Genomic DNA, 16,318 nt, shown 5'->3' on the forward strand with positions numbered 1-16,318 from the left:
CTCTCAACACTGGCATCTTCATCTGTCCACCTCAATGAGAGAACTATTCCCTGGGTTTTAGTTAAGGAGGACACACTCCAAAAGCTTTACTGATCTTTACATTGAGAAGTACTGTGGGTTGGGTATGGAATTGTTTCAGTCTCACTACGCTTGATTTGAGCATTTATTGTGTGAAAATTCTTGCTCTTTGGTGGTTGAAGTTGGTAGAAACTAGTTAGAAAGTTTTCCATTCTCTTGCCTTCACCTTATGAACTGCTATGAGGAGGCTCACACATCCCGTTCTATGGCACTAGCCTCCCAATTTTCTGGTCATGGTTACGTCCCTAATATTTTTTCTGATCTAGCTGGTCTACCCTTGTTAGAATGGGTTCCAGAACAGGCAGATCCTTCACTGACAGGATACTAAGAGCATCCAAGGTTTGTCTGCCTACTAGGAGTAGGCAGGCATGCAGAGAGGGGTGGGTTTCTGAGTTGATCAGTCAGTCTAGGCCACCTTGATCATTCCCGCCAGGTCAGTGTTTTTATATTTGCTATCTTATGCTTTCCTCTTACTTGTGAAGCCCAACTGCTTTTAGGGAAGTCTGAGGTGGAGCCTTGCTCTTTTCAGGGAGAGAAATCTGCTGTAGTCTCCTGGAGATGTGACTTGATGTGTTCTACTTCATACCACCATCTTTTCTGGATTCTGCTGATCTACGATGCATCAGAATATCTTCCCTCCTTGGAATGTAACTAGGAAGGATTTGCAGAGGCCATACCTGAGAAGCATCATTGCAGACAGGAAAAACAAATCCCCTTTCTTTTATGGCCTATATTTCTACCTATATTTTTTCTCTGTAGTGAGCCAGGACCAAAATTTATAATCTCTATTCCGAGTTGCTAAAGAAAGGAAAGACCAATTTGAGTTTTTAAATATAACAGCACAAATGTAGCAAATGCTTCCTGTTTACAAGGAAGTATATTGAGTTATGACTTGGAGATCTCAACACTGGTTTCCCTTCACCTTATAGGATATATGAAGACCTGGCTATCATTCCTTTCCTTCCTTGCCTCTCTCCTCTAGCATAAGATTGGAGGTGTCTTTTCACAAAAGCAAGCCCAGACATCTCCTATGGCCACTACATTCCTCATCTTGATCTCCACTAGCTTTCTTTTTCATAATTATGTTTTATGTGGTTCAAGCATAGGATTTCCAAATTGGAGACATGAGGTTTCTAGTCAGTAAGGGGAGGAGTTGGCTTTATGCTTTCATTTGGCACATTTTTAAGGGATGTTTTTGTAGAGCTAGTAAAAACAAATTTCTGAAGAGAGGGACTCTCACCCTCTGAGGAGGTTTGGTCTACCCAACAGTTTCTTATCTTCTTTCTGTCAATAATTTGATCCTATTTCTTTAATACTATTAAAAGTAAGAAAAGAAATATTTGTAGAAAAAAGACATTTTTGATCTATTTATGAGATGCTTCCTTATTGAGCTGATTTGAATGTATTGTCTAGAGGCATAAATAAACTCTAAATATCGAGGATCCATGACAAATAAAGGCAGTCAGCTGGATCTTAAGGGAGATGGGCCCTATGTAGAACTGATCCAAACATAGAGGATATTCTACTGAACTTTCTGACTACTGTATCTCCTTGGGATGCAAAAATTAGCATTATAAAGACATTGTAGAGGGCTTATTGATGATCTGGAAGCCCCTTCTTCTTGGTCTCAACAAGAAGAGCCTGCTTAGCTCTAGATACAAGGGATAACTCATGGACTTGTCATAAGAATATGCTTGTCCTCATTTTAATGATGTGATCTGCATATCATTTTACCTCTTTTTATGATAGGTGCACTGTGGATTTGGACTAGTTTTAATCACAGTATTGTTGGCCTGGCTATTTGGTGTGGGGGAGGTTCTTGCCCTTTGGTGACTGGAGTGAGAAATTGGAAAGTAAAATATGTCAGCTCATAGAGTAACTATCTTATGAACTACCCTAAGGAAGTCCACAAAGAAGTCACTGCACAGAACTATTACCTTCTTAGTCATGTTGACGTCTTGATCTTGTCCTTCTTTCTGATCTATCTGTTCTGTCCTTGATGCTACAGAGCAGGCAAAGCCTCCATTCTCCAGGTACTAAGAGGGTTCCAGGTGTGTCTGAAACATGAATGGCCATGAGAGGCAGCTAGTCATGCAGAAGTGGGTCACTACCCAGGGTGGTCCATCAGGACTGTCTTTTCTGTCTACCTGGGTCAGGTCAGTGTCTTTCTCTTCCTTGTGGGGTCCACTGATTTTAGGAAGATTAAATGGAAACTTCCACAGGGAGAAAAACCTGTGGCAATTTCCTTGTAAAGTGGCTTGATATAGTCTAGTCCATATCATTCTCCATCATCTGGATTCAACCGACTTGTGACATATTATTATGTCTTTTTCCAACGGAATATAACTAGAAAGGACTCAAAGAGAGCACCTGAGCAGCAGCAACAGTCAGAAAAACAAATTTTTCTTTTGTTGTAGATTTGAATTCTGGGTATATTTTGAATTCCATAGAGGGCTAAGATACTTTCGCCCACTCTCCTGGTTTTGGAGTCATGGAATAGTTAATCTTTGAATACCATCTACATCAAGACCCAGTTCATGCTTCTTTTGTCTCTACTATGAAAACTGTAGGTAGTTTCTGTTCATAGAATTTACTCTTGGTGATGTTACTCCCATACCTGAGAAATGTGGAGGTGTCTGTCACGTTCTTCTCTATACCCTGTCTTAAGCCTTCAGGGTTGGGTCTCAAAGCCTAGAGTACCACCCTTGGCAGGCTTGTCATCAGTATTTTATAATTTCAGCAGTAACAAGGTAGAACTCAGATGTGTTCTCCAATGTGCTTTATCCTGACCTCAACACTGCCCTCCTCAACTCTTATCTTACTCAACCATCAATTTTAGGTAAATTTGTTTTAATGCAGACAGCCTTCACTGGCCCTGGGGAGCATGTCCCAACTGCCTCTATATCATTTGGTTCTTCATTACCAATCATAGTTCGTTCTTTCTTCTGCGTACTTGGGTTTTCTGCATTTTACTCTGTGACTCTTCCATGCATTGTTTCCACATTGGAGTCTTCCATGAGATCCCCCACTCCGAAAAGAACACTGAGTGATCTGTGAATGCTTTACTCGAACTTAGATGAAAGTCTGATAAGAAATTCCCGTGAACTCTTAAAGCCAGAATCTCACATCCACCTCTCCTCTGAATTATTCCCATACAAAAATAAGAATATGTTTCAAACAGGAAACATGGAACTCTGCACTGAGCAGCACCACGGTGCCTGTCACGGACTTGAACTCCCCAGTGCATACGTTTTGTTAAAGAGAAAGCATTACTTGTGTTCTCCAGTCCTGTTTAAGGCATCTTATCACTGAAGACCTGGCTTATGTTTATTTTTTATTTTTTTGCAAAATGAAGGACTTGGTTTTGGACATTGTTTATCTCCCTGTTTGCTTTTTCAGCAGCCCTGGGAAGGAACTGACTCCCAGGAAGCAAAAGTTGTACTGTTGTTTGCAGCAGCACTGTGCTGACAGCAAAATCAGGCACAGGCTCTCCCCATTTGCTTTTTCAGCAGCCTTGGGAAGGAATTGACTCTCAGGAAGCAAAAGTTGTACTGTTGTCTGCAGCAGCACTGTGCTGACAGCAAAATCAGGCACAGGCTCTCCCTGTTTGCTTTTTCAGCAGCCTTGGGAAGGAACTGACTCTCAGGAAGCAAAAGTTGCACTTTAGACTGCCGCAGCACTGTGCTGACAGTGAAATCAGGCACAGGCTTCTGAAGTGTACAGTGTTGCAAAAGAAATCTTCAAAGAGCAAGGACTGGATGCTTTGTCAGCTTTATATATGTGGAGTCTTTCTGAAGGACCATAGCAGGTGTCTATATGGCTCTCTCCATTCCACTGGGGATGCTAAGATATCCCCAATTCATCTTTTTCTTGGAAAGCTCGATCCAGCCCTCTGGCTCAGCAGAGGGCCTCCTCTTTTTTGGCCACTGGCAGTGTATTACACATCATTTTTTTTCTGAGGATTTTCTTTTGGCAGGGCTCTGAGGGTAGCAACATGAACGGCTTCTGGGGAGTCTCCCCATATGAAGGTCCACTTGTCCCTGTAGTTGGTATATTCTTTTAGATGATTAGTTGGTAATGACTCATTTCCAGTTGGGATGATTTGCACTCTTTGGGATGATATGCAAGTTTTGTCATCTTGATAGGAATAAACGAGAGGAGACATTTAGACTCTTATTCCATTCTGAAGCTTAGCAGTGCTTATGTGTTATTTATTTGCTCTCCTAACTGGAGGGACCTGAGGATTATGTGTCTTTAAAGGAACACATTTATTCTCTATGTTGTAAGTGGCAAATTTCTTCATAGCAATGAGAAACCTCTACAGAGAACACTCTTAATGTTCTGGGCCATTGCTGAATGTATGCATGATTACCTTCCTGGTGCAGTGGAGACCTTTGATTTCTTCTCTCCACAGTTTCTTTGGGTCTATAAGCCACATTTTACATCAGCTTTAAATACTCTTTCTCATTTGCTTAGCCTTGTAAGGAGCTCAGAGTCACCCTGATGCATTCAGGGACCCTTCTCCCTCCTGCTACCTTTCTTCAGTTACTATGTTTTTACTTTTTTTTTGATCTGCATTGCACCAAATTATAACAATGTAAATATTTTAAGAGCAAACTTAACAAGCTTAGAAAATATTTTTGCTTTTTTCTTCCTCTTGCCTTATTCGTAAATGAATGATATATTTATGTAGTTTACATATTTGAAAAAAAATGGTTGTCCAGAATAATCCGTTGTGCCTGAGATCAGTGTGGACTGAGCTAAGAATTTATAAATATTGATGACCAGATCATGAGACTTCTCGGTATATGTTTGCCAATGAGAAGCCTATTTTTAACAGGTTAGGTAGATACTCCCCTGTTATTCCCTACCTTCATCCCTCAGTATGGCCAGTCTTGTTTTCAGGCAGCTACAATTACAGAAAACAGAGAACAAACAATTCTCTTATGCTTTTAAAAATGTTCTTCCCACATCCTGGAAGAATGAGTCTTCTGAGGTCTGAGGAGCCTTCTCCTGAGCTCCACGAGCCCTTTCTAGTGATAGTCTTAGATAGCCCAGATGATGGAGGCTCCGAGGCAAATGCAATCATTTATTTTGTAAGCATCTGGTTCTGGCTGGGAGATAAGCATGCCAGTGGGAGAGCAAATAAATAACAAATTGTCCTGCAATCAAAGACATAGAAGGTAGAATACTAGGTGTTAAACATTCAATATTAAATAATATTGAATAATAAAAGCTCCTGGGACACAGCTTGCTCCTTTTCAATTTCTTCTTGATGTTCATGGACCTATTTACAGCTCTCATCTCACTTCTGGATCATCCTGCTGGTGGTTTTTTTTATTTTTTTGGTTGTTGTTTGTTTGGTTTTTGTTTTTTCAAGACAGGGTTTCTCTGTGTAGTTTTGGAGCCTGTCCTGTCATTCTCTCTGTAGACGAGGCTGGCCTCGAACTCAGAGATCTGCCTGCCTCTGCCTCCCAAGTGCTGGGTTTAAAGTGTGTGTGCCACTACTGCCTGGCTAGTTTTATGTAACTTTTTTCAGTATCCTCTGGTCTGTTTCTTAATATAAAGTGTTCCATTTTGTTTTTTATTTAATCATATGTACATAATATAATAAGAATGTATAATATATAAGCATATATATATATATATAAACACTCTAATAAAAAGATTATTAAGTAGAGATAAAAAACAAACAATGGAGACACTGTCACAGTTAATATCTATGCATATGCCTTTCTAAACACTTGTTTTCCTCCTTAAAGATAGTCCCCATTCCCCTGAGTTTTGACACATTCATACTGTTTTGTAATAATGTGGTCACACCCACATGCCAAATTTTCCTTTCTTTATTGAAAGTATTTAGAGCATATCTTTCTCTGTCCATCCTCTATTCAATCTGAGCCACTTCCTATTTTGAGTAAAATCATGTGTTAGGTTATTTAATTCTGAGCAATATGAGTCTAATCTAGAATGAGATTAATGCCTATCCTATCAATGTGGCCACTGAGTTTCATCAATTATGTGTTGTAAGCTTCTCTGGGATTTACTCAACATCTCCCTGGCATTGCCTTATCTTATGCCTTCACTAAACCTTACCTTGTTTTTAGTTCCCACCCTAAGTGATTCATCTTTTATGCCCCATCAAAACTGTTTTTGTGAAATGAAAATGTTATCCATTACTTCTTTGCTTAAAACCTTTCATGAATTTCGTACTGCTGACAAGATAAACTCCAGGACGGTAAATCCTGTACTGAGGGGATCCCTACATAGCCATCATATGTCCTGCCACTTATCTTTTCATGAATTTTCCATCTGTACTGATCATACAATGTCTCCATTTTGTACTTTCTTTTTTCTGTTCATTTTAAATATCCCTTTTTTTTAATCCTTGCCAAACTCCCAAGTGTCCCTTAGCTTCTGAGAATTCTTATAGATTCATCACATATCTGACCATTTTCCTGGGAATGCTATTTTGTATATCATTGTTTTAGAAGTTGGAGAGACTTACAAAGTGATGGATACGTCAAGCAGGAGGCACTTGTAAAGCTACAGTTATCACTGCAAAATGGGGAAGGCATTGTCCACACTACTGAGACAAGGTTAGCCAATGGCCACCACTCTTCCTCTTTTCCAGGATCAAGTCAAATTCTTAAGTAGATGTGAGTTTTTTTTTTAAAAAAAAAACCTGTAAAGGGTCACCCAGAGATAAGATACTGTAATAGAATAAGATAAATTAAAAAAGAAATTGAGACAAAGGGAAAACAAAAGTGACTTGAGGATATGGAATGATTATTAGCCTTCACTTGATCTGTTTTGTAGATGAGAGGTACATATTTGGCTCTTAAGCATTGAGTTATCCTACTTCAAAAAAGTAATTATTGCCATAGACCTGTGATTAAGGAAAAGTCCAGTCACTTAGGAATATCTTGAATTCAATGAGAAATTTTCCTTTTTCATTTTACTTAATATAAAAATTGATTCAAATTTATTTGTAGCCACTGATACCTTCATTCTTGAGGACATTGATCCAGAACACTGGCATCAACTTCTCTTGAAATCTTTCATACTAAAGACATCTAGATCAGAGGCAGTATTAAGCCTGCTCCAGGAATCAAGTCAGCTATATTAAATCTTGAGTAAGTAGGATAGAATCTCTTGGCCCAATAGTCAATGGCGATTGAGAGCATTGGAAGCAATTATTAGAGAGATTTCTGGTATCCCCAAATACCTGAGAGTGCCACCATATGACAATAGATGGCTTAGTGTATTCTTATCCAGTTTTGTCTTCTCAAACAATGAGGTTTCACTATCCACTTCAAGTAGGTACGGGGATCCATCCATGTACTGTCATAATGTTGAAACTGTGTAGTAGGTAGTCATCTGGGTTTATCCTGAGACTAATTCTCTTGCTGTAGTAACTCTTCCCCATGTGACTAAAGCTCTCCATTGATTAAGGCAACACCGAGGATCCAACTCAAGGTCTCCAGTTGATCCTGTGGCTAGTCAGTCCTCAACTATATAGTTCAATAATAGGTTAGGAGTGATACTATGAGCTAAAGGTTGTAAGGTTTACAACATGAGAGTTTTGAACCTCTTCTGTACTTGGAGACTGTTGGCCCTGATACTGTCACTGATAGCTACAATAAAAAGCAAGTCATTACTGAGTCTCAGAATGGGTATCTCCAATCAAGTGAAGTTAGGTATCACAGCTACCAAAGAGATTAAATCTTATTCTTCTTCCCTGCTTGACCAAACAAGTATTATCTCTTTGATACTTTGACAGAGAGGAAACTGTAATAAAGTTTATCAAAGAGCACAAGAATATCAAACTAGCAGTTATAGGGTGGAATGGTGCTTTGAGAGCTGGATCCAATGTGGGTCATCTCCTTCTCTAATTCTGGCCTGTGACTAATGTGCATCTAAGGGACCTAGCTGAAGTCTTCCAATAGAGTAAACTTTAGATGGCTCTTGAGGAGAGTTGGAGTTTGATCCTCTGAATGATCCATAGCTGGATCCATCTGGCGAGCTGATAGAAAGATAGCTAGTTGGTTCCTCCAAGAGGTATTTCTAGTTGACCTGTCCTCACAATATGCCTAGGCCTCTTCCCTAAAGACTGTCTGAAACTTGTATTCATGACTATGCATCTGCTAGTTCCAGGTACCTGGGCCTTATAGGAAGGGTTCTCACAGTGGATATCTTGTGCTCTTTAATTTCTAAGACTCAGAGTTTAATTATTCTGGACCTTTATTCTATCCTACCTTAAAATTGTATTCCCTACTGTTCTCTTTCCAACCTGAGTCCTCTTTACTAGACATTGTTTCTATGATATTTTTAAAGGCGGCCTAAACTCCAGAGACAAATTTGGAGTGGACTTTATATGTTCAATAAGTATTGTATTTCAGTGACCAAAGATGGCAAACATAATGTGGTGTATATGGAAATAAGATGATGTTGAAGCACACACACACACACACACACACACACACACACACACACACACACACACACAAACATTGCTTTTGTTTGCTAGTGTCACTATATAGTTTTCCCATGGTATGGACAAAGACAGAAAAGAGACCCAAAAGCAGTTTGGAGTTTGGATCCATTTCTGGAACATTTCCTCTTGGACTTACATACATCTTTTATGATTATAAAAGACATCATATATTTTTGACATCCCAGACTCAGGGTGTGAATTACTGGACTTCAAGGTACATATACTGATTCCCTCTTTTGGGTGACCCAGATATTGGTAAAACTACCTTACTGTAGTTTCCTGCTAATGCTTCTCCCTTGCTTGCTCATTTTGGGACCCCGTGGGTGGGCATCTCGGGAGAGTTTCTTCTTATATCTGATATATTTGTTTATTTCCTGATAGGGAGGCGGGCCTTTCTAATTAAATTGGTAACTATGGATCTTATGAGGCTTTGCTTCTCTCCAGAGTAGAATCGTCCTTTACATTTTTAGAACCAGCTCATGCTCTTAATGGAGATATTTCAATCCTGGCAGGATTGCTGTGGCTGTTGGATATTGGTGAGAATATTTGATGACTGGGATGGGAGACAATCATCCCCCATTTTAAAGTATTCCCTGCTTAAGCAGACCTATTTTGGCTCAAGCATGTAACAGTGGCATATACTGAAAACCTTTGGGAACAATTTCTTGGAAGCTGCTCTACTGGTCTTGATCCTTGCCCTTGGCCTTTGTCCTGGCCATCCCAAACTGCTATCCTACACAGTGAAGCTGTGAGTCATCTTGTGTTTGCTTGAATGGCTGGACTCTGCTGGAGGACAGAGGCCTTCAGGGAAATTTCTCATAGTTCTTGGGAACTTGACAACTTCTTGGGAAGTTGACAGTATTGGTAACTTTGGCTCTAGGCTTCTCTCAGGCTACAGCATTGATTCATTAAGGGGGATTCTCTGCTTGCCTATTTAATAGCTTATACTCCTTATTCATCCATCAGTCTGTGATCTGTACATTGCTCCTGGGAAATCAGAGGGTCATTACCATAATCTTTTCAATAGAAAGTCAGTTCTAATAGAAACTCTCTGAAGCTTTGAATGTCCCCTTTCTATCTTGACTCTGAGCTGTAGTCACCTTGCACAGTCTTTTTGTTTTCTGCCTTCAGGATCCCCGAGAGTAGAATGAAATCAATGAACATTGCTTCAGTGCTTTTTATACTTCAGGCTTTGTGAAGGGAATTTCCCAAGCAGATGCCACCTCTGGCGATTCCTGTTGTGTAGTGACATGTCCGTATTTGTTTGGAGAATGAGAGATATTGCCCTCCTTGTGTTGGCATCAACCTGCTGACTTGAAGCTGTCTGTAATCCTTTGCTAAGAGTTAAGATTCTGGAGTTAAGGCCTTCTGTTTCCATTTACCTGAGGGAAGGATTCAGAATTTTCACTAAAGTTGTAATATACCTGGAATTTGGAACCTCCCGAATCCCATCTCCAACCTTGGGCTCAGCCCTTCTGGGTTCCTTTTCATTGCCACTTCCTTTGTGTTTTGACTCTTTTCTAATCCTTCCAAGCTTATTCCTAGTACTGCTTATTGGAAGAGACCTTTCTGTTCTGAATTTAAAATATAATTACAACATAATTTCTCCCCTATCTTTCCTGTTTCCTACACACCCCCTTGCTCTCTCTCAAATTCATGGCCTCTATTTCTTTAATTATCGTTACATACATTATATATGAGCATCTATGTATACACACATATATGCTCAGTCCATTTAATCTTACTTGTATGTATATGATTTCAGGGCTGACTAGTTGGTATTGGGTAACCAATTTTTGGACTCTTCCCTGGGGATGAATGTTTCTCCTGTTCTCAGCAGTATGTAGTTCTTGATCTAAGGTTGAGGTCTCATGAGGATTTCCCTTTCTATGTTAAATATTGGTGTCATCATTGTTCAGGTCTTGTTTAGGAAGTCATGTTGTTGAATCTAAATTGATGAAACTTCAGTGACATTTCTAGGAGACACAATCTCATAGCAAACTTCTTGTTCTTCCAGCTCCTACAATTTTTCACTAAGACTTAAATTCAGGAGTTGTTTGTCACTTGCCTGCATTCTGATCTTTTGCGGCTTTCTATTTGGTCTCAGTCTGTTACCTAAATATGGGTAAAAGAATAAATATTTAGAATATAGTTAGAAGTTATTCTGGTTTAGTAAACTGGCAGTTCTATTTTCTTCCCCAACAACCATGTCTTCACTATATCTGGGTAATTGGCTAAGTTTCCATATCAGGGATGATGTCTCTGTGGAGCAGGGTGTAAGTCTAATTAGAGAACTGCTGGTTACTGTTAAGGTATGCATGCCACTATTGCACCCTTAAGATTGTTGTGCCACAGTGGCCAATATCTTAGTTGATGGCATCATAGCTGGGTTGGATGATTGACTGTTTTCCACCCTTGGGAACTTGCATGGTATCTTCTGGTAAGCTAATCCCAAGGGAAGGGACATTCTGGTCAGAACCAGCTCACTTCCTAACATGAAAGGGACCTTCAAGCTCTGTGGAGATTGCAGTGAACAATTTCCATATGAGAGAACAGAGATTCCTCAAATCCTTTCATTTCCGGAACTCTGGACAAGGGCGTTAAACTTTTGTATCTTTTCTTTAAGTCAAAAAAAAAATAACTTAGAAAACCCAACTAGCAATGTAAAAAGCTGGTGATATTTGACAGACTGTTTTTAGTCCCACATCTGAGACAAAGAGCTGTGGGCATGATCTTCAGACCTAGCTGGTCAGCTTAATCGAGAAATACAATTTCTTATTATTTGTCCAGAAATCTTGAGTGGGTAGCCAGCTGCTGGGAAATCAGTTGATAATTAGCATAGTCTTTTCTGTATAAATCAGCTATCATAGTTCCTTCTAGACCTGCTCAAGATTTACACCCTTTGCATTTGTAAATGCATATAACACATGGAAAAATCCCCATTCTTTATTTTTACCTTCCAAAATATCATATATGTATATAACATATTTGTTCATATCTTTCTTCCCATCACTTTGTCTTATTCCTACATCACAGAACTCCTTCTTTCCAACAAGCTCCCTTTCTTCTTTTGTGTCTTTGTGACGCTGTGTGTGTGTGTGTGTGTGTGTGTGTGTGTGTGTGTGTGTGTGTGTATGTGATTGTCCCATTGAACTTAATTATACTTGATGGCAAAGGCATGGGTGTAGGACTATTCACATAGGTTGTAGTTTTGTTTTAATTCATGTATGTGCAACATACTAGTGACTACACAATTGAAAAAAAAAACTTCTCCTTTACCACCAGTCACCAACTGCTAGCAGCTCCTAAAAGAGGAGCGGGTAGAGCTTCAAGGACCTCTTCCCATTCATGGCAAATTATTGATAGATCCAATCCTGTGCAGGTCTTAGGCAAATAACAGCTGCTGTGAGTTTATGGGTGTGATCATCATACTATGTCCATTTTTCTTACATATTTTTTGCTTAATTCTTCTGCTGAAGTCCCCTGAGCCTAGGAGGACATGAAACAGAGGTTCCTTTTAGGGCTGAACATTTAACAGTCACTTATTCTCTCAGCACCTGGACCTCTTATCAGTTTCTGTGGTGATTTCTGTCCATTGCCAAAGAGGCTTCTCTCCCCAAGGTTAAGAGAAACACTAATCCATGAGCATAAATGTAAGTAGTTCAAAGCAATATGGCATATTTACACTGAGCAAACTAACAGTTGTCACTACTCTCTCTCAGCCTATGATCTACCCAGTCATGGAGTTTTGACCATATGTATAGTACCAGATATGAATTCCTTTGTGTGAAGTGGAACTCAAGTTCAATCAGAAAAAAACATTTACCCTGATACCTACATGGGAGTCATGCTACTTTTGCACTGTGGGTTCATCTTGTATGGCGGGTTGGATGTACAATACATTGAGCACAGAACTATGTGAAACTGTTGATGCTTCCCCTACCCACAGCACGATGCACGGCATTTTCAGCATTATGGATGTAAAGGCCTGATTTTCGAGAGACTGAAGATAATCCATAGGCTTCTTTCCATGAATTAAGGGATACGTTTTATTGTACACATTGCTAGGAGAAAGCATTCAAACAAGCTTTTTATCTGGCAGTTTCCCTTTCCATGTCATAGTTTCTTTTCTTTTTTTTTTCAATTCAGAGGCGTGATAGTATTTGTTATCTAGTTGGCTTACCTTGGCTTTACTGGTTCCAGACTAAGTAGTCAGAAGCTCTTGTCTCTGTTACAGAAGTCACTCAGGTAGAGAGAGTGCATATTTAGACCACAGAAGAGAAATGGACTTGGTGGTTAGAGTAGGGCCATTTGTGAATTCTGTTCTTCCTCAGTTTGATCCTCTCCCAGAGATGAAGGGTTCAGTCACTCACTGTGGATGTCTTGCTCACTCTTACTTTCTTTAAACAGTTGTGAAATCATGTACTCTCTTCTGTATTTTCTGAGGGAAACCCAACCTGGTCACCTCTTTCTCAATGGATTTTCTTACCATGTTAAGTAAATTTATCTTTTTACTATGCAGAATGTCTTTAAAGGTGTCCTCATGCTCAGGGTTAGGAGTATCCTAGGATGATCTCCTAGGGCCCAGATGCTTTTGGCTTTAGGTTGATATGTTCTTTCTTTTTGATTATCAGGCATGGGATTAACATTGAATAAAACCACCACAGAGTTTATGTCCTCTTCCCATTCAGGCATCCCCAAACTCCAAGAACCACTGTGGTCTCAGTGACCCCTTGCTGGCCCTTTCTCAAGAGGGCCTTCATTTCATACTTGTCCTAAATATTTCTTGTTTTCTCTTTAAAGCAAAAACTCCCCCATATACCTATATTCATTGTCTTTTATTGTGTATTTGAATTTAGTTGTAAAGTTTTTCTGTTTTTATTATTTTTGGAAGAACAATCTAAATTTCTTTAATTTCTGAGATTATAGTTTAATTGCAACATCTCTCCCTTTCCTTTCCTCCCTTCAAGCCTTCCTGTATAACCCTCCTCACTCTCCTTTTAATTCAGGGCTCCCCTTTTCACTGTTACACAATGCATATATGTACATAATACACATTCCTAAATATAATATTCTCAGTTGGTATAATGTTGCTTGTATGCATGTTTTCAAGACTGACCATCTGGCACGAAACATATCTTCTGCTTCAATATTTTCCTAGTTACTTATAGTTGTTTTTGTATAGGGTTGATGCCTCACGGGCTTTTCCCTGTTCAGTTTGCATAGCCATTGGTGTCATCCTTGCTCAGCTCAGTCATGTAAGCAGTCATGTTGGTGAGACTTCATGGGTATAGCTTCTGGCATCATTAGGAGATACAATCTCACAGCAAACTCTCTGATCCTCTGGCTCCTAGTATCTTTCTGTTCCTTATTCTGCAATGTTACTAGAGCCTTAGGTGTGGGTGTGATTTATGGATGTATCTATTGAGACTGGGTCCCGAAATTCTGCATATTGATTGCTTGTGGTCTACATCTTTTGCAAAGACAAGTTTTTGTGATGGGAAATGCCATTTTCTCTATGTCAATGCATAGAGAACTTCTGTCACTTTACATTCCCTAGATTTGGATTAGTGGGTGCTCTACTTTGATTTCTGTTGCTGTGATAAATACCATGACCAAAAGCAACCTGGGAAAGAAAGGGCTTATTTACTTTGTGCTTCTACTTCATAGTCTATCATTGAAGGAAGTCAGATCAGGAACTTAGATGCAAAAACTGAAGTAAAAATCCATGGAGGAGTGGTGCTTACTGGCTTTCTCTACCTGGCTTGCCTAGCTTGTTTTCTTATATACCTAGGACCAAATGCTTAGTGATGGAACTGCTCACGGTTGGGTACCTCAGCTACATCAATAATTTATCAAGAGAATGTCCACAGGCTTGCCTAAAATGGGGGCACTTTCTCAGTTGAGGTTCCTTTCCTTTTTGTAGATAAGGCTAGCTGTGTCAAATTGGAAAAATAAGCTAACCAGTGTTGAGGGATTCCCACCTGGATCCTGTTTCTGCTTCAACTCCCAAAATAACACACAGAGACTCTGTTAGTTACAATACTGTTGGCTAATGTCCATGGCTTCTATTGGTAACTCTGTTTTAAGCATTAATCTATAACTACTAATATATATTAGTATATATATTAGTAGTTATATCTTATCTTACTGAGTAAGACTCAGTAAGTCTTATCTTACTGAGAACACTAGACTTTGCATCCTCTCTTCCCAGGATCACATGGCGACTCTACTACATTTCCCAGAATCCTCCTTTTCTCCTAGTCCTATGTATCTTGCTTTTTTATTGGCCAACAGTGTTTTATAACTGTTCATTAACCAATAAGAGAGAGATATACACAGAAGATCTTCCCCCATCAGGCCAGAATACTGAGCCAGAAGGTTTTACTTTTTAAATTAAGGCTTTTGAGATATTTTCATCATTGTTTTCTAGGGAGATGAATCTGCCATTCCCCTCTCATTTTGAGGAGTCTTGCATGTTCCTCTAGCCACTGAGGGGATCTGAATGGAGAACAGATTCCATGGGTAGCCTAGAACAAGATGGTTGAAAAGTAGTTTCTTTTCTAAACAAGCAAGTTCAAATTTATAAAACACAGAATCAAGGTGAATGAGAGAGTAGTTTCCTCACTTTTATCCCCTGTGTGCGATTCTTTTGCTCCTTCTTTTGTCTCAGAAAGCATGTGTCTTTTTACCTGTGCATCCAGGAAATGCCTATTGTTTATCTTCTGTCAGTAGCTTAATAGGAAATGATACTCTTAATAATTCACAGAAGCAAGCATTCCTGCTTTTATTTCTTTGCCAACTTCTTTCCTAAATAAGTATTCAAATGACTTATTTCTACTCAAAGTTTGAAGATTATTTTAAACTCTATCTCATTCTGTCTTTCTTTCTCTGTGGGTGTGTCACTTAGTTCTCTGTGGTATGAACTAATCTGGCCAATAATTGAAATCTGGGTCAATTTACAAAGTGTGACAGTGCAAGTAGCAGGAGGAGAAACATAAGAGAAAGGGCCATTCACACAGACCTAGACCGTGGTTCCTAACTCAAAGCTTAGTGGGATCGTCAATGAAAAAAGGCATAGCAGACAGCAGCTAGAGATAATGTATGCAGAGCCCTTGGGAGATCTCAGAGTCATAATGAAGACATGGCTTTACCTACATGCCTATTTATTTGTTTGGCAATGTTGGAGCTTGTAGCTGGGGCCTTGTCCATACAAACATTTTATGACTGAACCACATTGTCAGACTGCAGACAGAAGGAAGGAGACAGTTGGCCTGTGCAAGAAGATACACCGTATTCCTGCTTCCCCAAAAGACTGAATACACAGAGTTGGTGTTTGGGAATCAGCCACTTCCTTGCTCTTTTCAGGTTTTTATTTTTCTGCATGAATTTTTTTTTTTAAATAAAATCAAAGATTCCCATTCGATTATTCTGGAAACAAAGAGCAGGTCTAGGAAATAAACTCAAGGGAGCTAGTAGACAGCAAGACACCACAGCAGTTCCTCGTGATTGTATTACAAAAACAGTTTGAAAGTATCAGATAAGATCCCACTTAGACAGGAAGCCTCTGTGGATGGGGGTTCAGCAGAAGGGTCACAATCAGCTATTGGAACTTTCAAAGTTGATTTCAATGTTTCTAGCACTGAACCAGGATAGTCTCTCAAAGCTAGGCACCCAAAAGCCCTGTTAAATGATATATAACAACTCAACAGAAGTCTAGACATGGGAGTGTTCCTAGCTGAA

The 16,318-nt window shown here is 39.5% G+C and overlaps 1 protein-coding gene across 1 annotated transcript; it reads right to left on the minus strand.

Moving 5' to 3' along the window:
- Window positions 1–7,425: 7,425 nt before the first annotated feature.
- LOC103159492 (endogenous Bornavirus like nucleoprotein 2) lies at window positions 7,426–7,951 on the minus strand (the record flags this gene model as incomplete). The annotated part of the gene is given in 5 exon segments (XM_027400521.2): window positions 7,426–7,484; window positions 7,487–7,571; window positions 7,573–7,841; window positions 7,844–7,891; window positions 7,894–7,951. Coding segments are annotated over 5 exon segments (519 nt in total), but the record flags the coding sequence as incomplete, so codon positions are not given.
- Between the last annotated feature and the right edge of the window lie 8,367 nt (window positions 7,952–16,318).

This window comes from Cricetulus griseus, chromosome 2 (genome assembly GCF_003668045.3).
Source record: "Cricetulus griseus strain 17A/GY chromosome 2, alternate assembly CriGri-PICRH-1.0, whole genome shotgun sequence".
NCBI lineage: Eukaryota > Metazoa > Chordata > Mammalia > Rodentia > Cricetidae > Cricetulus > Cricetulus griseus.